At 31.8% G+C, this 26,276-nt stretch overlaps 1 protein-coding gene across 3 annotated transcripts; it reads left to right on the plus strand.

Moving 5' to 3' along the window:
- Nucleotides 1–9,334: 9,334 nt before the first annotated feature.
- LOC143228409 (cytochrome c oxidase assembly factor 6 homolog) lies at nt 9,335–25,467 on the plus strand. Of its 3 annotated transcripts, none has more exons than XM_076459682.1 (4): nt 9,335–9,737; nt 11,118–11,269; nt 19,367–19,428; nt 24,956–25,467. In XM_076459682.1, exons 2-4 carry the CDS (start codon nt 11,126–11,128, stop codon nt 25,008–25,010), a joined length of 261 nt encoding a protein of 86 aa, XP_076315797.1. In that variant the 5' UTR covers nt 9,335–9,737; nt 11,118–11,125; the 3' UTR covers nt 25,011–25,467. The 3 variants fall into 3 exon arrangements, with proteins under 3 accessions (XP_076315797.1, XP_076315792.1, XP_076315803.1); XM_076459677.1 differs by having other exon boundaries at nt 9,358–9,650; XM_076459688.1 differs by having other exon boundaries at nt 9,366–9,650; nt 24,961–25,467.
- The last annotated feature ends 809 nt before the right edge of the window (nt 25,468–26,276 follow it).

A 26,276-nucleotide genomic window follows, 5' to 3' on the forward strand; every position in this document is an offset into this window, starting at 1 on the left:
AATTCTGTAAATTTCTAAAAATTGTTTATAATAAGTTCAGCTGTCTTGTAAAAGTCAAGTGACTACCACACGATGTAGTTTGCTCACATACTATTGTGAAACTCCACTTGATAGCTGGGAAAGTAAGGAAAACTACTTCCTTTCAGCACTCAATCTACCATTTAATCCACCGTTCTAACTGTCAGGGTTTTATTGGTGCCCGGGAACCATTAGTTTGAACGAATATCGTCCTCTTGGACAGTAAAACAATGAGTTGTCGTAGAAACTCGTCTTCCAGCTCCGAATGACGAATTATGGTTCAAGTAACACATCTACTATCTCAGAGAATATCTAGTGTGCCCCACAGGTCAACACATTCACCACATGGTACTCCTTCTTTCTCCTGGCAGATAGAGCTTCAACTATCAAACTTTGTCCACCAGTGGCACATCTAGTCGTCTTCGACTGGACGTGGGTGTTCTATAGAGATCTCCCAACTCGATTCAGGAGTCTTAGCCCACAGATTACTTAACTGACTCTCATTAAGTTGTGCTTTCCATGACTCAGTGGTTAATGTTTAGAAATAGGACCTATTTAACAACTCTGAAGGTTCCAGTCTATGGTTCCTCTTTCTATGTTTGTAGTCAGATGGAAGTTTTTTGTAGGTGGCGAAAGCAGAGGACTTCTTGTTTACCTGATTACTCTTTTGAATCACAGTTACCATGAATCACCTTTAGATTTGAATACCTCCATTTGCACATTAATCTGTAAAATGCCATTTATAATTTTTATCAAAGTATAAAACTTGTGTTACATAAATATATAGAAAGTATATACCCTTGAATTATAATAAAATCACCATAAAAACATATCCTTTGGTCACGGCATTAAAATACAGCCTTATTCTGTGGTATTCTCAGGCGCTCTGATTACCTTGCACGTAAAAGTATAACCATTGGAATGAGAGATACGATAGAAAATGTTTACAGACTTAAAACTGAATTTCTGACATGACAAAGTTGAAGAAAAGAAACGAAATATAGTATTAAACAATACAAAACGCAATCTTTATTTACTTACAACATAAGTTCAAGAAGGAAGAAAGGTGCACAAAAACGAGGTACCACACCAGAAAGAATTGTGGATGAAGATAGAGACATCAGGGTGACTGTATTTATAAAAACATAATTTCTCTCCAAACGATGGCGATTCACACACCATTGGTCATCCAGTGGGCGAAAGAAAGGAGAACATATCTTTTAGATAATTAAACACAGCACTGTCATTAAAGAATGTCGATCAAAACAAAATATCTAGCAATACCGTTTGTGATAATGCCCAAAATATCCAAGTGGGGCACATCTCTGCACCGTGTGTAATTAGCACACGAAGTGAGATCAATACTGAACAAGGCGGATGTCCAGTGTGAGAAGGCTTATAATCGCATATGTCTGGAACATTTTGAATTTTTAGGTAAAATAAACAGTTAATCTTTCTAGACTATGAGAGACTGCCTTGTTCCAATATTTTGAAACAAACAAGTAAAAAAGAAAAAAAGTAAAAAGTTATTATATTATATTATGTTATGTTTTAGAAAAAAATAAATGTTTTAAAATAAAGTACAAAAGATATACAAAACATTTTTTTTTTTAAATACAGAACGAAAAATATATAGTATACATCGCTAACGCTTGTGATAAGAGCAACTATTTGCAATTTATATCCAAACTCCAGAGGACAAGGCAAACAATTATTTGTTCGACTGGTAAAATCTTTAAAACATTATATGAGAAAAAATAACTTTTCACTCAGATACTCATTTTTTATCATTATAATTTGCTTAACTTTTTCCAGTGGAATTTGAAGGTGATGTTTTTGTGGGTTTTTTTAAATATCATTAAAAACTATATATATAATCTCTACATTCGTGCTTGGCGCCAAATATGCTTACCCTCTAAACCGTTTGAACACTGTTATATTTTCGTTGGTAAAGTTGTTGTTGTTGTTTTGAATTAAGCAGAAAGCTACTCAGTGGGCTATCTGTACTCTGCCCAACACGGGTATCGAAACCCGGTTTTTAGCGTTGTAAGTCAGCAGAAATACCACTGAGCCACTGGGGAGCGCGTTGGTAAAGAGTTGGCGGAATGTTTCCTTCAATTAATTTTCCTGTGCTTGGTAGTTTAAAACCATAGGCGGTGAGAGATTACATTAATAGTTTTGTAATAAAAAAGCAAACAGTCTACATTAAATTTTTATCTAAACGACCACAGATTAAAATTTATTAAGCTAACGAATTTTTTAACGTTTAACACACTGATTTATTTTGGTAAACCAATATTAACTTCTAACATAAAAAAAAAAACTTATTACTGACTGCTATTGCCATCTAGTTACTTAAACATGAAATATTGCTACTTAAAATTTATTAAATTTCCTTATTAACTAAGTTATATTACTATACAAAAGAAAAAAACATTGAAATTTATTCAGTTTGTTTTGTATCATTAGTCAATAAACTTCTATTTAATTATAAAAAAAATTTATGCTTCAACTTGTTTCGCAGAAATAGAATCAAATGCCTTTTGAATTTTATTATTGAATTAATTTATTTAATTCTATTAATCAACTAAACATATTATTAGTCATTTGAAGAAAACAGTAGCACTTAATACTCTCCTAGCATTTACTATGAAACATCTTTATACGATTTAGTTTTAAAAATAATTATATATTAAAATTATCTACTACTGTTAACTGTCTGCATTCTAGACTCGACATTTCCAATAAGTGCTGTTTTGTTTGTTTGTTTGATGTTAAGCGCAAAGGAAAAAAAAAAAAAAAGAGCTATCTGTACTTTGCCCACCACAGGTAATGAAACCTGGATTCTAGCATTGTAGATCCGCAAATATATAGCTGTGCCAGCGGTGGGCATTATAATAACTGATTTTAGTTCATAATATCGGTTCCAACACTTTTTTAATGAGGGTAATAAAATTGCATTAGCTTTAGAATATTGACTTTTAATTTATAAATGTAATTTCTGTAGACTCAGAACATTTAAACATTATAGGTAATAAATATTTCTAAATATAGAATTTTTTTAGAAGTTACAACTATGTTGTTTCTATTTTTAGACATATCCCCAGCTGGGACAGTGGAAAGTCTGCAGATTTACAATGTTAAAATCAGGGATTAGATTCCCTTCAGTAGACACCGCAGATAGCCCGATGTAGCTTTTTCTATCAGAAAACGCACATTTCTGCAACTCGTAAATCTTTTACTAAATTAAACATGGTATATGAAATTATTTAATTTTTTTTGAGACACAGTTGTTTCTTATTTTTTATGTATTTATTTTCCTTCTTAGGATTTACATTGTTACAATTAGGTTTTAGATTCCCCTCGGTGGACACAGGAAATAATCCGATGTGGCTTTGTTATAACAAAACATACATACGCATCTATCTTTTGCTTTTTAAAGAGAATTTGTTTCTATGATGGTACAAATTGTATCACGGCAGCATCACCATATAATGGGCAAGGCGTAACTTCTGGGTCACCATGCTAGACTGTGTAACCAAGGCTCTATGGTTCATGTCTTGTCAAAAGTTCGCGTTCTGCACTTTGGGTCAATTACTGCATTACAAAATTGACGATAGAATATTACTATTTGAATTAAAACAGCCCAAAGTTCGGTCCACTTAATGACAGTTAGCCCTAACTTTACAAATAAATAACGTCTCAATTTGTTGCTTTTCTCGTACCAGAGGTGTACATAATAACGAGTACAAGTGTGATCATTCTTCGCCGGCTGGTAAAAGGCGAACACACCACAAAAACTATTATTGAATCAAATGGGTTATTTAAATAGTGGTTTGACTGTTGCAGTGTATTCCAGCCGGCCTGAAGAGTTCTGTGCTACACTAAACGCGTTATCGGCATGGATTTGACAAATAGTGTGATTTAAATACTATTATTATACAGTATTCTAATAGAATTATTGAAAATCTCTAAGTGATTAAATTAGGAATGTATTGTTTAAAAATGTCACGGGCCTAATAGCAATGCCTGTGATAAATATAATTAGGAATTTTATAGATTTTTCTAATAAAATATTATTTAAAAACTTGGAATTCTGTTTGTTTCTTGAGGGTATGATGTTAACAAGAAAATTTGATATAACTAAAAAAAAACGTAAAGCCATAATACCATTTAGTTTACCACTCGTCACTGAATTATTCTGGTTGCAGAATATTCCATCCCTAATTAGAACCTGAAAAGGGTAAATCATTCAAAGTTAATTATAAAAGGTGAAATTTCCTAAAATAGAAAGAACTCAGTCACAAATGGTAAATTTAATGATAGATTGGGTTTTTTACATATATATTATAATTTAAATAACTTGTCGACTGAAAAATTCACAAGAATGAATTAGAAGAATGAATGCTGGATAGTCTTGAAATTCCTATGTAAATAGGCCCGGCATGGCCAAGCGGTTAAGGCGCTCGACTCATAATCTTAGGGTCGCGGACTCGAATCCCCGTCACACCAAACATGCTCGCCCTTTCAGTCATTGGGGCGTTATAATGAGACAGTCAATCCTACTATTTGTTGGTAAAAGAGTAGCCCAAGAGTTGGCGGTGGGTGATGATGACTATTTGCTTCACTCTAGTCTTACACTGATAAATTAGGGACAGCTAGCGCAGATAGCCCTCGTGTTGCTTTGCACGAAATTAAGAAACAACAACTATCTATGTAAACAAAAGATCACTATGTGACTACAAGTCATTTCGGAACACTGTATAAACTACAATATGATAAAATAAGTTAGCTTTAGGTTAAGAGCAACGTGAAAACAAGAGAAGACCTAATCCTGAACCGTCTCCCTATCTTCTTAGTCACTTCTCTGCTGGTACAGAGGTAAGTTTACGGATTTACAACGTTAAACCAGCGGTTTGATTCCCCTCGGTGGACTCAACAGATAGCCGCGGTTTTAACTAACTTTTTTCCTGTCTATTTTTTTTTGCTATGTAGCTTTACGTTTGCTTAAACCTATAAGTTTCAGAAGAAAACTAGTTATCTATATTTTGGTTATTGTTTGTTTGTTTGTTTTTGAATTTCGCACAAAGCTACTCAGGGCTATCTGTGCTAGCCGTCCCTAATTTAGCAGTGTAAGACTAGAGGGAAGGCAGCTAGTCATCACCACCCACCGCCAACTCTTGGGCTACTCTTTTACCAACGAATAGTGGGATTGACCGTCACATTATAACGCCCCTACGGCTGAAAGGGCGAGCATGTTTGGCGCGACAGGGATGCGAACCCGCGACCTTCATATTATGTGTCGCACGCCTTAACACGCATGTGGCCATTTTGGTTATTACTGTAATAACTAGAAACGAAATATAGAAAATGAAACCAACTTTCATGTAACGTGCGATTCTAAATTGTTCTGAATAATAAATGAAACCTTGCTGGCCTGTTGATTTGATATCATCGTGAGTGAAGGATTTCATGTTTAACACTTCCGCCATTTTTGTCGAATATTAGAGTATTAAGCCTAGAATGAATTATCATGTTATGGCGCTTACGATGTCCCAGTTTGACCATGTTTATATTGTTAGAAAGATGTTGGAACGAATTATCACTAACATTGGGTAATTTACTTATATAACTCATAAGTTACTCAGTAATACATTGTTAAATCGTTTAGAAAAATATTTGGAAAGTTACCATTTATTTAAATTTTTAACTATTCCCAGAATAGATTTAGAAAAGGGTATGCTTCCTTTACCGCATTACCACTACCACACAGTACCAGTGTGTTGCAATATTTTTATATAAACTCCACTTTTTTATTGAAGGAATTCTAATTAATCTTGTTTCCAGTATACTTTTGAAACTTTGATGTTAAAAATGGGCATAGAACTAATGACATTTTTTCTATACGTGAGAGATTTTGACCACTACATAAACTGCAAATGATTCTAAATCATTTTTTTAAACAGAAAATTGCGTTCAACGTGAAAAATTATGAGGGTCGTCATTTCAAAGTAAACTGTTTTCTTTACAATAAGGCATTCATCCAACAAGAAATACCACACACACTTAATACCAATAATGACCCTCTTTTTGTGATATCCCATGGCAGAGGATAGTACGTGAAAGTACCAAATCTTACATCAGTCTTTGGATAAACGTTTTTTAAAATGTGTTTTATATCATTTTTAATACACGTGCTATGGTGTACTCATCTGTAGTATGACCTTAGTTACCTTTACTGTAAGAAAGGCTGATAATGTTTCTCGTAATAGATTGAGTGAGAGAATTAGAAGTTAAAGTTATAGGACTGATGGAAGTTTTAGTTAAGCTTTTAAAGCCTTTAACATTCTTCCCAATTTTGGTGGTAAAATGTTGCTTTTTCAGGTAACTGAACAATTAGACACCTAATACACTTAGAGGGGTGTTAAACTTTCCAACATAGTACAGGGTGTTCGGAAAGTCACTGGACAGTTTGTAATAATATTTTATTATATTTCAAATTTTGATCCCAATATGGTTTTAACAACTAAAGAACGTGTATGGCTCGTCGAACACGTATTCCGAGAAGGTGGTAGATACACAGATGTAGTGCGACAGCGATTTGCTGAAAAATTCCCAGATACAGCTGTTCCACATCGCAATGCAGTTCGTAACCTTGTTGATAAGTTTAGGGAAACAGGATCAGTAGATGATGCCAAACGCTGTGGAAGGCCAGCAAGGCTATCGGAGGAGAAACTGTTGGATATTTCTGACAGTGTGATGCAGAGTTCATCAGAATCATTATGAAAGTTAGCTCAGCAGCTTGATATTGGTCTTGGAACTGCTCATAAGGCCGTCAGAAAGAAATTAAAGCTCTTCCCATACAAAATAATGGCGGTACAAGAACTGGAAGCAACTGATGATGAAAAACGAATACGCTATTGCAGATGGTTTAACCGATTTATCGAAGAGAATACAGCTAATGTGTTGGATGTGACCTTTTTCACCGACGAAGCATGGTTCCATCTCTCGGGTTACGTTAATTCACAAAATTCAAGATTGTGGTCATCCGATAATCCTCACAGTTTACACGAAACACTCCTACATGATTTCAAGGTTAGTGTGTGGGTTGCGATTTCAAGACGTCGAATTGTGGGCCCTATTTTCTTTATGAACACAATAAACATGGAACGCTATTGTTCGGAGATTCTTCACATCTTCATCGGTCAGATGACAAGTGATGAAATCAATTACTCACAGTTTCAACAGGATGGTGCTACTGCCCACACATCTCACAGATCTTTGCAGTTATTAAAGGAATGTTTTGGAGACCGCATTATTTCCAAAGGCATGTGGCCCCCACGCTCACCAGATCTTAATCCACCAGACTTTTATCTATGGGAAGCAGCAAAACCTGCAGTGTATCGAGATCGTCCGCGCACGATGGATAACTTGAAAGCAGCGATAACAGCATTCATTCAGTCTATTTCAAGACAGCAACTGATAGCGGTGTTTAGAAACAAAATAAGAAGGATCCAAGCCTGTATTGATGCCAACGGGGGTCACTTTCAACATTGTTTATAATTGTCATTCATATTTACGTCCTGTATTCTATATTGAAACATGTCTGTTAATAAATATATAAGTGTACAGTGACTTTCCGAACACCCTGTATAATGGGGTAAATTAAACCAGTAATGTAGTAGGCCTAGATATATATCCTGGTTATGTAATTGAGAGAATTTAAAATGACATTATACTAGGCCTAGATGTATATAGTTCACATAATGGAGTAATGGACAAGTTTGAATTAATATGGTCAGTTTTCTAATCATTTGTGTTCATGATAATATGAATAAGCAAACCATTTCTCTTTAATGATGTCATTTGTGATTTGATACTTGAGATCTCCACTGAGTCCAAGAATAACCAATAGTTTTAATTCCTATCATATAATGAAGTAAACTAAACTGGTACAGTGGTAATGTATTAGGTGTAAATATATATATATATTTATATATATAAATATGCTTATATAGAGTTGTACATGGAACATATCCATTGTAATTATTGATTTCATAATAAACAAGTGGTGTCTAAATGTTCTGCTTCATCATTTTCTTTTGGTGTCTAGTTATCCTGGATTCATGTTGAGTGAGTGTTGCATGGGTTATTAGTTTGAGTGGTAGAAAACTATTATTTTGACTCATGTTTTCATGTCCAGACTAGTGTTGAAAATGTTATCAGTTTGAGTTGTGAAATGATGGTTATTTAATTTGTTTCATTCTTTGGATGGGAATTGACAAGAAAAGTTAAGTAGAGATGGGACCTTTTCATCCTCTTTTGACACAGAATTCATGTCTTGGTTGAATAGAAGTTCTAACATGAGATAACTTATCAAATAAAATTCTAGTCTTAGGGACTAAGTACTAGCCACTCTTCCATTAACCACCCATGTTCATGAATCAACATAACAGTGAAGTACATTCAGATTAAAATTCACTAATTATTGTATTATACAAAAGATCACATAATAAACAGGCCATTCTTAAAGTGAATTATATATCAAGTATCATGTTAGCTACTGTTGGGTGGCCTTAATTTAAAATTTACATCTGCCAATTTTAGACTATTTGTAGTAAGAAAAAATACCAGATAATGTATCAGCTCATTTTAAAATTCCATTCATTAAACATTTGTAAAATGTTTTAGGGTTAACAGATGTATTTATGTGTTTATTCTATTATTTTAACCTTTAATTAATTGGTCATATTTACATATATATGAATAACTTCTGTGTAATAGTTTCACACGAACAGTAGTACCTTACTCAGTATAAGATATTATATACAACTTTTAAAACTTTTTTTAAAGAAAACACGTTAAAAATTGCTTTATATTTTTGATGAAAAACTAATTTTAATTTTCATGTAAATGTAATTCTTGAACTTTGGATCAGTAGTTTTATGTATTTTAAATTAGAAAGCATACCCTAAACATTCATGTAACAATATCATTTAGTTTGTTTGCTAAACACTCAAGAGAAGTTTTATATTCTTGTGTATTTGTTTCTGGTTTATCTACATGCATTTCCATACCTGGCAAAACTCACATGTAGCCATGACCTCTATATCTATGCATACTTTATAATTACATTTGAAAAAAACTGGCCTAATGCTTCCAAAAACATCAGATAGAAGCTATAAATTCCTGTTTCTTGGGTACTATTGAGCTTGTCAGTTTCAGAATGAAACTGTTGGCATGAGACCAATCTTGAAGGGGGGGGTAAGAATGTCATTCATTTTAGACTAAAAATAAACTACCTCAGTTGGCTGTTGTTTATCATGCATAACAAAAAAGTGTGAAATTCTCCTCTTTATCAGGTGGTGTGTGAAAGATGAACATTCAAAAGTAGAAACATTGGCTCCCTTGAAAGGTGTTGTGGGTTTCTGAGCTCAGTACTGACATATGACTCAACATATAAGTTTGTTGCTGAAATCTTCTGACTCCAGACGTACATGTATGTAAAACTACTGTACAACTCATAATATCTGTTTGCTCTGAATCATTCCATTCATTTAGTTTCCAGTTACAAGAACAGCACAGGAGTGCTTCAAAACCCAAATTATTTGAGACAGTGATCTTGCTAACATGTAAGTTTTGGAAATAATTTTACCTGTTTATTGTACTGAGATGAAACAAAACAAACAGAAAAATGTACTAGACTTCTGTAGTTAAAGGTAAACTTTTATTACAGAAAAAAAATTTAATGAATTTTTAAGAGTCATATGTATGTTGAATATTTTTATGAATGACTATATCTATGCAAGGCCTTAGTTATACACAATAGTAAAGACAGAATGTTGTAAGTATAATTAATATATATTCAACAAGACTGTTCTTGTGTACTTAAGTTTTTTTGAGTGACTATACTAGTTGCAATTAGGGCCTTAGCTTGTAGCTGTAATTGTAAAAATATATCAACATTATATAATAAATAGTAATTAGATGTACTGTGTTAAAAATACCAAATAATTTGGTGTGTGTTAGGTTTATCTAAGGTAAAAAAAGCAAAGTTTATTAACAGCATTCGGTTCACTTAAATGTTTACTATTAGAGGTTTAATGGTACTAGCCAGTCTATATTAGTGAACATTATAGGGAATTTTATGAAACTGTTTCTTATATTCAGAGTTTTAATCTTAATAAATAATTTGGTGAAACTATTTCTGTCACCTAGAATTTGAATATTATAAGTCTCTACTGATATTGTATAAAGATATAAAATAGTAATGTTCATATTTTATAAAAAATGAATATTATAAAACATTATGCTAAAACTGTATAAGAATTAAATATTAGAAAATATCGTGTAGATTTGAATTATACAAAACAGTGTGCCGAGACTATTAAGTTTTAATGTCAAAAAACAGTAAAGTCTGGATATTTCTGAGACTTATTATGTGTTATTTTAATAGTAAAGAAGAAACTGGTGAAACATATTGGTACCTGAGAAGTTTACAGATATTAATATACCTGAACTGAGCAACTCATAAAATGTTCTACTGCATGACATATACATAACTTAAGTAGTTAAGAAACACATATCAATGTCTGTTATTAGAACCATAGAATTACAGCAAGTATAATTTTACCCTTATGTTTCTTGCATATCTCAAAGTTTTACAGGGCTTAATATTGTCATTTATAAATACAATATAAATATGGATATAGATGCTTTATGATCACATTACCTGAGAACATTTATGTGGAATAATTAATAGTTTTCACTTTTACATATTGCAAAATTATTTCTCTCTCAGATAACATGTATAAATCTCATAGGATCATTGTCTTTGAATTTTTATTTTAAAGATATATTTTTAATACATATTTACTGTGTTTTTATGTACTGTCTAGGTTATGAAGTTTGATACAATTGAAAAAGTTGAAAACCCAAGAAAATATATTTTACAAAATTTATAGAGTCGAAAGACATTTAGGTAATAAAAATAATATATGAACAAATGCCACTCTTTGTTAAAAACATGTTTTAAGTTTTAATACATGTAAAATTTGGGTTATCTTACAATGTAAAGATGGTATATTTCTTCTTTCCAGTCTCAGCAATGTCATTTCCTAACAAAGAGCAACGCCAGCGATGCTGGAATTCTAGAGATAGGTACTGGGAATGTCTGGATAAGAATAATGATGATGCAAGTAAATGTAAAGTTTACAGAAACATGTATGAAACAGAATGCCCGAGCCAATGGGTAAGTGAAAACACTTGTTGGCATTACTTACACATTTCTGGACTCCAAAGATAGGCATTTCAGTGCATAAAAATGAAGCTTAATCCAAGCAGACTATTACTTGTTGAAATAAAAAATTGTGTAATAAGCTTACTGTTGTGGTGTAATGTAGAATTATCATATTTAAATGTAATTATTTTTGTGGTCAAGCATTAGGAACATTCCTTCAGTACAGATTACAGTGTAATGACATACACCTGAACTATTATCCCGGTTTCATATTTTACTTCTAAAAGCATATAAATGCAACTCTCACAAGTTATCAGTCTATAGTCTGTAAGTATGGAATAATGACTCTCTACTGCCTTGTTTTTTTCTTTGTGAAACATTTTATAATTAGAGAAGTGCTAAGTCTCAGAAAATATCGTTCACTTGAAACGTAATAGAAAATGCATCTTGAAGGTTCACCAATGGTTCTGGGATCATAAATCATTACATTCAGAAACTTAGGTGCTGGAATATGGAGGGTAACAGTGAAAACATTGCTTTAACTTGTACAATGGGCTCAAAGATTTACAAATACCTGGTTACTATGAGTGTGCTTTTAAAACACCTATTTATAAACTAAAGATTGCTTCTAAATATTACCTGTAAGCACCTGTTGTACTTTTACCAAGTCCAAAAGCAAGGACATAATATTAAAAAACTGTGCAAAAAACATTTATTCACATAATTTTTCTAACTGAAATCATGAAAATGCTACACCGTTCAATAGAGTTAACTAGTAACTTAAGTTTAATCATTCATCATGCATTTGAAAATTCAAAATTAATGTGTGGAAAACTATCCATTTTTTATATCTTCTCACATCTCATAATCAACAGTTTACATATGAGCATCTGAAGAGTTACTGTACAAACTACCCTATCCATATTTGGATGGTTTGTCCAGATCACTTGTGTATTCTTTCATTAGAACATAATAAAGATGATTTAAGTTTCAAATTAATCCACACATTATACACACAAACACGTGTCTAATCAGTTTTCTTCCATAAATATTGGCAAATTATTTATTAACACTTATCAAATAGGTCTTCAAAGCATCTGTATAAAACACTTTATTGTGTAGAGCGTGTTAGTGATAGAAGGTGCTGTGTGTATTCATTGAAACATTTGATTCAAGGAAAATTATGCTTGCTTAAATGTTGGTGTATTATCTCTTGAAAGTTTGAAATAAAACTGCTAAGAATGAGTGTCATCAGATGTGGGATTTACTAATCAATTAATCTCCAATCTCATTAACTGATCACATTCAACCAAGTGATTATTTTCACATAAGCCTTGGATTGTTGAAATAATTTAAAATAGTAAAAACTGAAAACAATTATTTTGATTAGTTTGTCAAAAAACAACCATGATTTGTAATTTTGAATAATCAGTTATCTAACGTGGCTGTCAGTTCATGTGATCTCATAAGTAATAAATTATATCAGTTAATTGGGTTAAATGCCCAGCTCTATATTTCATATTATCATTAGCTCAAGCAGAATTTGTGTTTAGAATAGTGAGGGTCTATCAGTTTGAGAGCCTACTACTCCAAAGGCCCAATATGCTGAATATGTACAGGAGGTGGACAAAAAAAAATGGCCCTCATTGAAAATATTGTTAATTTGTTATATTTTTTTTAACTAGTTAACACAAAAATATGTAAAACTATGTTTTTAGAATGCACTTAATGAGACCTGTTCACAACACTGTGCACTACACATTTTATTAAAAAATGTAACTACAAAAATAAAAAGTTCAGATATTTATGAAAAACAGTGTTAAAATTAGGATTTAAGATCATATTTGAACAGATCTAATCGAAGGCATTCTAAAAACATATAGTTTTATATATTTTTTCTGTTGTCTAATAATGAACAATATAATAGATTAACCAAATTTTCAAGTAGGGGCCATCTTTTTTTTTGTCCACCCTGTATCTTTTTTCACTGATTGTTTGGCAAAATTTGTGAAATTTTATGATAAAAACATCCCAGGGTATGACCTAAAAGGTTGTAATTCCTCATGAATGGGTGGATAAGGTATACAACAAGTTACTTATCTAGTTATTTTCATGTATACACATATAAAGTTTGCTTCATAGCTTGCATATTTATGCATCAGGATTGTATACAGGAATCTAGTTCTTCTGAGAAAATGGAAATTAAAGGTTCTTATTTTACAGAGCTGTGATGAATATTATGTTCCTGGCTCTTTAAACTTGTTGAAAGCTTAAAGTCAGTAACATTATCATGACACTGAGCCAATGCAGTGAGCTCTACATTACAATGTTAAAATATTTCTGTTGTTTGTATTTAAATTAGAGCAAATCATCCATAGTGGCTGGTCTCCCAAACCCTCACCAAGATTTAAACTTTGTGTTTGAGACTGTATTAATCTAGTATAGATGTATAAATTTGTTTATTCATTCAGTTTTGACTTATAATTTATACTGCAAAAATCTTTCACTTGGACCTTCAGAATACTGGGTGGTCATCGTATGTAATACCCATGTTTTGATAGTATGTTATTGAATAACTAAACACTAGAGCATAACTATTTGCACTTATAGAAAATTTAGAAACTGTTGTAAAGAGTTATTCATCATATAGTATTAGTAATAGAGTATTACCATGTCACATGTGATTGTTTTTTTTTTTCAAAACGTGTCTTTGTTTCAGATCATTATGTCCTTTAATTGTATATTTAACATATAACGTTTGATTTGTTAGTTTGGAACTTTATATTTCACGCATGTTTCCGGACTAAAATATAATAGTGTACCTTTCAACCGATTTGATGCCAACCTATGCTGTAATCCTTACCTGATATTGAGAACCCGACATAATTTTCATAAATTACCTAGAGAATTGCGTGACGACTTACTCTCTGATATATAATTGCTCACATGTAAAGCCTTCACGATTTTATACTATGCAAGTAGCATATCGTTATTCCAGATTTAACTTGGCAATCACCCCGTGGCACTCGTTTTCCTCAACTTTTTTTTTTTTTTCAAATAATTTCCCAGGACTTTCGCTGTCTTGCAGGAAGTAGCCATTTTGGGAGAAGGAAGTTGTGTTGTTAGTACAATCGCTCATGCGCATAGCAGTGTATCACTGAAAGGAACTGATAAGGGCCGAAAATTACGATGTGATGATACTTTATTTCTTCACCCCCTCCCATAAAAATAACAATTAAAACATAAACTCAGGCACGACACTGAATTCATAGTGAATGGTTTTCAGCTATAGACTTTATAAACTACTAAACAAAACAGTAGTTACCACAGTCAACTGTAGTATTTGACATAGTAATGCATAATTCTGTTTTATAGTATGCACATATTTCACAGCCATAATAAAAAAAGGCCCGTAATGGCCAACTAGGTTAAGGCATTCGTAATCCGAGGATCGCGGATTTGAATCCCCGTCGCACCAAACATGCTCGTCTTTTCAGCCGTGGGGACGTTGTAATGTGAATCCCACTATTCGTTGGTAAAAGAGTAGCCCAAGAGTTGGCGGTGGGTGGTGCCTTCCCTCTAGTCTTACACTGCTAAATTAGGGACGGCTAACGCAGATAGTCCTCATGTAGCTTTGCTCGAAATTCAAAACAAACCATAATCAAACTTGTTTAGTTTATTTCAAAGTATAAAACACCAATTTCAGTTCTCACTCAACATTTCGAATCAAAACCTTGTACGTTCTCGAAGGTTTGAGAACTTAACAAAATTAGTGAATAATTAAAAAAGTATGCGCCAATTTGTACAGAATACGCCAGAAGTAATGGACAAACTTGTAATATATAGATAAATTCTATTACATTTGCTTAAAAGCTACACAGTTTGATTGACAAACGCTTTCTAATCAGTTTGTTTGTTTGTTGTTGTTGTTTTTTTAATTTCGCGCAAAACGACTCGAGAGCTATTTGCGCTAGCCGTCCCTAATTTAGCAGTGTAAGACTAGAGGGAAGGCAGGTAGTCATCACCACCCACCGCCAACTCTTGGGCTACTCTTTTACCAACGAATAGTGGGATTGACCGTAACATTATAACGCCCCCACAGCTGAAAGGGCGAGCATGTTTGGTGCGACCGGGATTCGAACCCGCGACTCTCTGATTACAAATCGAACGCCTTAACCCATCTGGCCATGCCGGACTCTTTCTAACTAGGGGGGGGGGATATTAACAATAATATTCTGTTTTTGTGCAAATGTGTAATTTGACTGACTGTCTGACGATTTGACACTCCCAATGCACGAGCTAGAACTGAACTCCAGAAATGTTTGGTGAGTTTTACAATATTTTTCAATCTACTCGTTTTTAATTTATATGTATTTCTCATTATTTTGTTTATCAAAATTTAAACCACAACGTTTTTGTCTTATAGAAATCATTTATTCAATTATATTGGTCATAATATAGCTGAAAAAGTGGGATTACTATATAATTACTAAGTAATAAAAAAGCTTTCCTTGAATTATTTGAACGTACTGTTTAGTGTTACTTGTATTAATTTGAAAGTGTCTTAAACTTTAGAATAAAACAATTTATTACTGACTTTTCATCCTGGCGTGGTTTAGTTGTTAGGGCGCTCAAGTTGCAATTTGCGAGTCTTGACTATGAATCCTCGTCACCGAAGATGCTTGTTATAATGTACGATCAATCATACTATTCGTTGTTAAAAAAGTAGTTCAAGAATTGGCGGTAGATGTTGTTAATTAACTGCCTCCCTTCTTGCTTATCACTGCTGAATTAAGAACGGCGATTGCAGATAGCCCGAAAGTAGCTTGTCGCAAAATTCTGACGACGCCAAACTACAAATAATAATAGTAAAACATATACAACACTTTTACATAACGGTTTTCTCGGCTTAGATTTCTAATCTTCAACATCTACAACAAACAGATGATGACATTATGGCAAATTAAATAACAATACCAATCATTTAAAACAGAGGAACTTGTTTCCATGAAAAATACTAAAAAAAAAAGTGCGTGGCGAAGATAACACCTGTTATTTTCTTTTAAAAAGGCGATCAGAAATTATCATTACCACCAACCGCAAACTCTGGGGCTACTCTTTTTACGAACGAATAATGAGACAGGTTATCATGTGACAGGAGACAGTCAATCCCAACTATTCTTTGGTAAAACAGTAGCCCAAGAGTTGGTGGTGATGACTAGCTTCCTTCCCTCTAGTCTTACACTGGTAAATTAGGGACGGCAAGCGTAGATAGCCCTCGTATAGCTTTGCGCGAAATTAAAACAAACAAACAATTATATTTCAATGTTTTAATTTAAACGTTAGCTAGAGTGTACATGGCGTAAAGATACGTTTGTAAAAGTTGTCTTAGAATAATTAAAACGTTTATGAATGTTAATCCTCAAGGAACTTTGCGAGGAATGTCGAAACGATGGAACGTTTTCAAGGCTGTTTTGTAATTATGAGAATCGGTGAAACATTCATTACCGAATATGTTCAGTTATTCTGTTATCCACGAAATTGTACAAGTAAGTTTATTTACATACAATTAGCAAATAAATTTCAGTTGAAAGTGAAGATGTTACTACATAGGCATATAAAATTAAATGTACAAGAATAACTTTGCATAAGTGATAATAAATTGGTATTATTAACGTTTGCTACAAGGTGTTAATATTTGAGGAAGAAATAAATAACTTGATATAGTTAAGTACGCTGAAATTTATATTACTTTCCCCTTTAAAAGAACCTAGCCAACGAAATAACATTAAGATACTCGTGTCACAAGTGGTAAGAAATGTAACTTAGCAGAATTCCAGCATGATAACCAGATTCAAAAATTAGATCTGAGGTAGGCTTGAGCTGATGAAACAGTGAAAAAAACCACCAAAAATCAAAAGAAGATAAAGAGTTTTCTAAAAATATTGAAAATTAGAGGAATACAAATTAAATGAAGACAAAAAGGGAAGTAGGGTACTGCTTAATAAAATAAAGCTAATTGAAGACAAATTTGGTAGAGCTGTTGAAGATGTCAATAAGATTATAAAGTGACTGAAAAAGTACATATAAAGCCTGTAATGACAAAACTGATGAAGCACAAAAACATCAGTGAGGAAATGATACATCTGGAAAATAAATTATTTAATTCAAATATGAAACCTACCACACCTGTTTCTGTATTGGCTAAAGCATTTCAGCCTAAGTTATTATTTATTACAAAATATGGGATAGGAGAACTTAATTGGTCTGCATCTATTGCTATTACTGCTTTGTCATTTGTTACTCCTAGATCTTTCTGGATTACTCCATCTGTGTTACTTTGCTGCCCATTTAAGTTAAAATACCATCTTTTATGACATTGAATAACCTTTCTTTCAAGAGTCAAAACAACAGTTAGTCATTGGTAGCTCCCTCATCTCACCTGTTTGGAGTGACTTGCATACCAGAAAGAAGTACATAGAGTAAAGTGCTGGAACAGGGTATGGAGGAAATAACAGATCTTAAATGAACATGCAGAAGATTCAGAATAGTTCGTACAGTTATCTTACCTGGATGATCTATGTGAAATGATGGGTTTTTTGACACATCATCAATTTATAGATGCCATAACCAGTAAGTATATGAGAATTAGGTTGAAGCAAAGTAAAGAAAGCTGGTTGGACATGGAACTTGAACTTGTTAAAGTTGTAACTAAACAACTGAAGACACCATCTAGAAGTTAAGATAATATTTCATGTTGTACTGAATTATCAACTCCTCCTACTTACCACAAGCTAGAAAAACTGAAAAAAAACATGATCAAACAACTAGTTACACAGAATGTAAGCAATAAACATAAGTGTTGTAAGCTAACGTGAAAGTACATATGTTGAGAAACTTTATATTAAAGTCACTATGGAATATAAACTCCCAGAAAGCATTAGAAAGAAGGAACTGTTATAACTCCAGGAAATGAGGCATCAACAACTACTATTTACATTATTCTTGAATTCTGGCTTCTGATATGAATAAATTTTATATTTGTTTATAAATTTATGCTTTGAGTTTATTATTTTGAATATCAAAAAATTTCATTCATGAAATACATCCATAATTTATAGAAACAAATAATGAACGATATATAATTATTGAGTGAAAAACATTCTGGCATATTCTAGATCAGCTTTAAAAACATAAAAATTTCAGTATTCAGTATAATATCAAATTTTATCTTGTATCTCATCTACATATAACCATTATAGCCCAATTAAATTTCAGTTCAGTTTATAAAGTCAAATGTTTTTAGTGTTTTAGCCTTTTCTTTTCATTTAGAAAAGCAACTCTTAGTAAATTCAGGTACAAGTTTCAACCTTTTTTTTTATTTTTAAACTATAAATCAAGATACAAATGTTGGAATAATGAAAGTGTTGTTCTAACATCTGATGCATGTTTTTTCAATAAAGAGTTAACATGAAAAAAACAAAACAAATGCTTGTAAGGATCATCTGGCAGAACTTCAGAAGAGAATTTGTTAGTGGTTGAGATATTAACTTACAGCAGTTGGCATGATAGTAAATTGTTTTACTGGCTTCAATAAGGAATGCTTTTGTTTTGTTTTTGTTTGGTGAAAGAAAAATACAATTTTAGTAATTTAACAGAAAGAAAATCTGGTATATTGCAAAGGGCAAATAGACATACAACACTATTATCAATTGTCCATAAAGCAAGCAATAATGTGTGGAAATGTTAGTCATTTTCAGTTTTGAGAATAACTTTTGTGAGTTAGAATAATAACTGTAATGGAGTTTCAGTTTTGTGGTGTTGAAGAAGAAAAATTGTAATAGTTTTCATGTTAGAGGTTTTATTCAGTTTTATAGCTTTTAAATGCTTTTGAATAATTGAAAATTATGTCCTGATATGTTTCTAACACTCTTAAATATAACGAATAGTGTTATTTATACATCAACAAACTTTCATGAAGAATAATCCTATTTATGAGAAGGCGTATTGTTTAGTCATTGGACTACAGACAAAAATTATTATTTATATTCTTAAAACAATTTTCTTTTTACGTTCCTGCTAAGATATGGAACTTGTGATTTTCTTTAGGTAAAGCATTTTGACAGGAAAAGACAGTATCTTCAGCTCAAGGACAGGATACAGAATGAAGGGTATGAATCTGTTGAAGGGAAAAAGTATAAGTTATTGAAGTAGATTTAATTCTAATTTAGTGTGTGAGGAATTAAAAAATTAGATTTCACATGTTCATGTATCTCAAAGGCACATATGTGCACAATCAGGTATAAGAAACAATTATCTTTGAAAACAATAGGACTTTATGGATGTATAACACTATGTAACAAGATTTTTACTTTTTCTTGTTCCTGGGCAGAAAGTGTTATTTCCCAATTACTTATGCCTAAAGTAAATGGAAAAGACCTACTTTTCTCTTCAAACTTTGCTTTTGTGACCTGGAAGCATATAATGAAAACATGATGGGAGACTATATTTGGGGGCTGATATGTGAAAGTGATTTACATTACAGCTCCAAATCTTGAAAAACTACTGACTTTTAAACATTTTTGTATAACTTTAGTATAAATACATGTAAATCTTGATTCATATGTTGTTTTATTCAGACCTTATGTAAATGAAAATGTACAAATTTGTTCATTTTTACATATAGGTTAGTTTCTAAATTTCATTATCCAGGTCACAAAAGCAAAGTTTGAAGGGAATAATGACCATTTTCTCTACTTTTACAACATAAACAATTAAGAAATACACATACTATCCAGGAACAAAATTTGTGTGACATAGTGTAATTTTGTACAGATTTTCTGCATGTTTGTTATTACTACTAAACAAAAATGATTTTAAGAGTATTTTTCATAAATTGTTTTCCAACAATTGTTATCACCCATGTACTTTAATAATTCAATTCAAATGTAAACTTATTTGTTACTAGCTGAATCCTTAAAAAGTGATATTTCTTTATGCAAGACAGTTTAACTCACCTAACAGATGATAAAAACTTAAGCTTAGAGTGTGAATCAGCTTCATTATAGGTAGGGTACATAGAGAAAACTTATTTGCAAATTACAGAAGGACTACACTCATCTAAAGGATACTTTTTGCATGGAACAAACTTCTTACACAGCAGTTGTTTTGTGTACTGTATCACGAAAACTCATGTTTAAAATTATTGGTTGCATCTTAAACAGATTAGATTGGTATGATATGAATAAAAATATGTCAAGCTAATTCTTTTGCCTTTACGTAATTGGATCAATTATTATTAAAGAATGGTATTGTGTTAACATTTAGTTTCTTAATGTATCAGTAGTGAACTGTATATGTTTATATTATAATAAGTATTGAAGCTTTGTGAAAAGTTGAATAAGAACTTTATGAATTTGTTTTATATTTGCAACTACTACAGTATGAAGACTTTTAACTCAACTAAAACTTCCCTTGGTCTTTTACTTACACTCATAACACAAACCATGTAAAACTATACACTAATTGTTTGATAGTATACATTTTGAAAAAAATCTGGCTCTTTAAAACAGTTTATAATGTAATTTCATGCTGTGCATAGGATTAAAAAAACTTTGTTCAGAAATCACATTTATTTTTTTTAATGAAGGCCAAAATATTTTAGCAAAGAAGTGAATTTTTTCTTTCATTTGGTATGTTTATGTCAGAATAATTGTCTTTAGATATCATATGTATATATTGATTGAAATATCTTACAAATACAGATAATGCTTATCTGATTTATTGTTTCTTTAATTTTGTGCATATATAGAACATACATACTTCAGATATATGTAGTTTCACTACTACCACAGGGGGTTTCAATAACCTTGACATTTTGTATTGTTTTACGATAGATATTGAATACAAGCACAATGGTTAAGGTGATGGTCATATTAATAAACACAGATTTCTTTCAAAACTCATTCTGTTTTTCGCTAGATGGATCAAAGGACAAGGAATGGTAGTTATCAACTAGTTCAAATAAATATTAATTATTCATATTTATAAACAAGTTAATAATAATATATTATATAATAGCCATACATGATGTAACTCGGTTTAAAATCAAAACTGTTTTGATCAAGTATTTATTTTTAGTAATTCAAGTTTTCATTCAATTTATTTAATTTTCTGTAAAATAAAATAACATTGCAATGAAAAAAATAACCAAAATAAAACTAGAATAAAAAATCACAGAATTATCTTTGTTCATGAGGTTAGATTATTTTTTGCAAATGAAGAATAAAAGATGTTAAGTTCAGACATAGAAAAAGTTTTTAATTATTTTACCAAACCCAGATAAACTCTAACACTATTAACCTGAATAACATGGAACTAATTTATTAATCATTTATCTGTAAATTAACAGCAAATACAAATTATTCTTTCAGATCAAGAATTTAAAAATGTGAAAGCAATCTTATTACATTTTTAATTTAATTATATTTATTAAAGGCATTTGTTTTTGGTTTTTTATGTTAAACATACTACTACTGATCCTATAACCAAATGTGGAAAGAACTGTGAGCAACTCGGTGCATTATTATAGCAAAATGTGCTTTAAAACTCATTGGGGTCTTATGAATGCCACCAGTTAATCCTTTAAGACAAATGTTTTAGTCAAACCTAACATTTAAATTAATTTAATGAATTAACAGATTTAGAGTTAGCATGAAATGTTCATAGATTATCTTGTCAGGTTGACTCACAAAAGGTATAAAAGATAGAATTGAAGAAAGTATCACAAATTTAAGAAATTTAAATTGACTGGTATGATGGGAGGTTTAGAGGATGATAGATGTTCAAAAAAGTTGTTCAAACAGAAATTTAGACATCAAAAAGATGTGCTAAAAATGTAAAAATTAATAGTAAGGAATTCTTGAAATAGAGGGTTAATATGGATAGCATACTAAAGAGAGGAAGAGGAGTGGCTTTATATGTAAAATATAGCTACGTTCCATTGAAGTTGAGGATAACTAAGATAATAGCAAGGAAACTGAATCTGACTGGGCTTCTATTAGCAGGTATATAAAGGGAAAAGGCTTTTAATAGGAACTTGTTACAGACCATCAAATGACAACTGATGAAATTAATAAGAAACTTTACATTGAAATTAAAATTTCTTTACCAATTGATCAAAAAATTTTCTAGAAACAAATATATCTTAGATTTATTGTTAGTTTCTGACATAAAATTTTGAGAGGGTGGACATAGTGTACCATCTGGGTGCAAGTTACCATTGCCACATGAGGTTTTATTTTTTGCCACATATGGAAATCAGAAATAATGATATTTTGGTTACAAATTTCAAAAAGTAAATTTTTAGAGGATATGACAAGAATTACCTGTTGTGAATTGGAGAGCTGAGTCATTTGGAGATGCTTAAAAATGTTGAAGTTTTTAAAGATAATTTTTTAAATATTCCAGATAAGCATATTCCTTATAGAAAGAAAAGGGTGGCCTCAAGTAAAGAGCAGGTTGGCTTCTGAAGGTATAACTAATAAAATTAAATAAAAACATCACAAATTAAAAAATGTAAATTGATTGATATGATGGGAGACTTATAAGATTAAGAAAGCTGGTCAAACAGGAAAAAAGGACATCAAAAAGGATGTATGAATAAAAGTTGGCCAAAAATATAAAATTCAACAGTAAGGATTTATTTAAATATGTTAAGGGTAAGCAAAATATTAGAAGGGGTAGAACCATTGAGGATGATAAAGGAAGGTTTATATTTGATGATTAGAAGATGGCTAAGTTATTGAATTCTGTTTTCAGTTTTTACCAATGAAGATATAAATGTTATGCCACATATGAAGAACTGATAGATGGAAACAAGATGACTATATTTATTCTGAGCTTGTTCAGAAAAAAAAAAGGAAAGTTTAAAGAATGATAAGACTTCTGGCCCAGGTTATATTTTCCCAAGTGTTTTATGAGGGTTAAAGATTGGATATGTGAGCCACTTCCTACTAAATTTTGTAAATCCTTGATTAGTGGGCAGATACCAGAGGATTGGAAGTTAGCTGGAGTGCCTCCTCTTTTTGAGAGAGGTAGTAAACATTGTTTAAGTAATTATTGGCTTGTAAGTCTTACATCAATTGTGGGAAACGTTTCAAAAATTCTGATAAATGTTTTGCAAAGTCATTTAAATCAAGAAAGTTTTGATTTTTATTGGACACTCAACATTCTTTTGTTAATAGAAAACCTTGCTTTATAAATCTTTTGGCATTATTTGAAAAACATTGACCACTTCTGTAAATGAGGGTAAAGGTGTAGATTTGCCATATCTGCATTTTCAGAAAACATTTCACAAGGTGCCACATAAAAGGTTTATATATATAAAAAAAAGGAAAAAAGGTATCTGTAGGTGTGATGGATAAGTTAACTAACTAAAGATAAGAGTGAATGGATGGAAGAAAGCAGGGTGTTCTTATAAATGGAGTTAAGTCAAACTGGATTAATTTCACAAGCAGGGCATTTCAGGACTCAGTCTTAAGACCTTTTCTCTGTTTGTTGTGCATAAATAATATAGATGAAGGAATGGTCAATAAGTTACTTAAATTTGGTGCTGATATAAAGGTTTTGAGTGTTTCTGGCTGTGAAGAGGATACTGCTGATTTACAAAAGGATTTATATCATTTAGTGAGATGGGTAAATAAATGGCAAATGGATTTTAATTTAATAAATGCAAGATATAGCATGTAGGTTATCATAATTTGAATTGTAAGTATAATTTGGATGGGATTGGACTTAACAATGTTATGAAAGAAAAGAATCTTTGTGTAATGGTTGATCACTATTTTAAGCCATCCAAACAGTGTGCTGTTGCAAGTGGTAGGGCAAATAGGATTTTAGGTTGTATTTACTGAAATATTGAATACAAGTCTAAAGAGGTTATAATCTCATTGTGTAGGTCACATTTAGAGTATTTTGTTCAGTCTCTGACTCTTTACCTTAGTCAATGACATTGAATTATTCAAAATGGGTTCAGATGAGGGCCACTAGAATAGTACCTGGGATGGAGGGGTTACCATATGAGGAGAGATTAAGATCTCAGAAATCTTCTCTTGAAAAAGAATGGTTAGAGGGGATCTGATTATAATGTTTAATATTGTGAAGGGAATTGATAATGGTGATGCATCATTTCCTTTCATAATTTATGGCAAGAATAGTAGGATCAGGAAAAACAAATATAAATTTTGGCAAGGAGGAAGTCATCCTCAGCTAAGACAGTTTTATTTTTCTAACAGGGTGGTTGGCCTCTGGAATGAGTTGCCTTCAGGTGTTGTAAAATAAAGAATATAGTCTTGTTTTTCAGAATAGATTAGATGCTCTTGAGTGTAAAGCCCTACCTCAGTTAACAACAAGGAAAAATCTGTAGTATTCTTTGGTACTGGACTGTTTAAAAGCGATTTTCGTTAATGATGTCATTATATCACATTCAGAGTGTTTGCTGTGAAAGTGTAATTAAACTTATTTCACAGATAAAAAAAATATGAAATTCAATGTATGTTTTTTTAATTCACCAACTAAAATATCTCTATTTCACTATATTTTTGTGAAGGCAAAAGCAGATGTAATTTATTACTTGAATTTTATTGTCTAAAGAAGTTGTATTTCAATACGTGTCCCCTTTTTTACACTTTTCTCCAGAGCAGCCTTCGTCAAAATCAGAACGGGATTGCCTACTCAGTCAAGTAGTGTTTGACCAAGAGAGAGCTCAGGATAGCTGAGTGAGTAAGGAGAGAGATTAATTCTTCTCGAAAATAACATCTAACGTAAAGCTGTCAAGAACCGAGACCAGAGATGGACCAAATCAACACTGAAAATAAGTTTAGTGTTGTACTACTTTTGTCACAGTTGTTAAGGCTCCTGATCTCGGCGAGTTGATTAGTGCGTTTATTGAAGAATTCGTGCTTTAACAATAATTGTGGGATGCGAGATACTCATCCAGAATTTGTTTGACTTTTTATGTTATAATAGGTGTTTTAGTAATGTTAAAGTGTAGCGAAAGTAATTTAGTGACGGCCTATCCCGCGTTACACCAGAGCTTAAGCCTAAATATAGAATAATCAGATGTAAATCTTGACATGGAACATGTGTACAAACCAGACAGCGTCAACTGTCACGTTATTTTTATTAAAGATGTGCCTTATTATATGTAACGATGTATTATCATGCATGTTTTGTTACATAAATTATATACAAGTATTAAGAAATACATGTACGTAATAATATTTATTAATGTATGTAGTTTTTAAACTGTTGATTTGTATTAGTTTCAATAATCACAAAGTACACATACATATATATATATACCAAATGTTTTAAAAATCCTGACTGATTATTGTTTTAACTATATTGAGCGTATTAAATACGGTAATGAACAATGGAAACGTCTAAGAAAAATATGTAAATTTGCATTTCATTAACATTAAATGAGACTTCCAAAAATAAAAGGGGTAAAAACAGATATTTTTAATAATATTTATTTGTCTTAGTAAATATCTGGTCAAAACATGGAGGGAAATATGTAAAACAATGGAATTAGAGATATTTTAATCAGATACCACCTTACAAAATTTTAGTCTTATCATAATATTTTTCTGACACAAACGGACATTCACACAATTATCGGGCTATTTATTGCTAGTAGAGGTCTTGTGAGTTTCCATCTTTGTTGTGAGTCGTTGAAATTCCGGCTGATACGTTGTCAAGACTGTACGAATTAGCTCCGTCAGGTGTTGCTTTGTAAGGATTGCACGATGCTTCGACTTCACAGACTTCATTAAAGAGCATCGTGAGTCACAGCAGTATGTTGTGCTGAAAATTGAGATGAGTCACACACTGGTTTTCTTCAGTTCAGGATATTTTATTTTTGGTACCTGCTTCCAGAACTCAATTGTAGAATGGGATTTATGGATCATCTTTAGACCCAGGTTCTCCTGCAGTTCTATTAGTTCTATTTTCACAG

The sequence above is a fragment of the Tachypleus tridentatus genome, chromosome 1, assembly GCF_004210375.1.
Source record: "Tachypleus tridentatus isolate NWPU-2018 chromosome 1, ASM421037v1, whole genome shotgun sequence".
Taxonomy (NCBI): Eukaryota; Metazoa; Arthropoda; class Merostomata; order Xiphosura; family Limulidae; genus Tachypleus; species Tachypleus tridentatus.

Coding starts and splice junctions, on each gene's coding strand:
- LOC143228409 (XM_076459682.1), top strand. CDS start 11,126: ATGTCATTTCCTAACAAAGAGCAACGCCAGCGATGCTGGAATTCTAGA. Junction 11,270..19,366: donor CAGAATGCCCGAGCCAATGG/GTAAGTGAAAAC, acceptor GATTTTCTTTAG/GTAAAGCATTTTGACAGGAA. Junction 19,429..24,955: donor GACAGGATACAGAATGAAGG/GTATGAATCTGT, acceptor ACTTTTCTCCAG/AGCAGCCTTCGTCAAAATCA.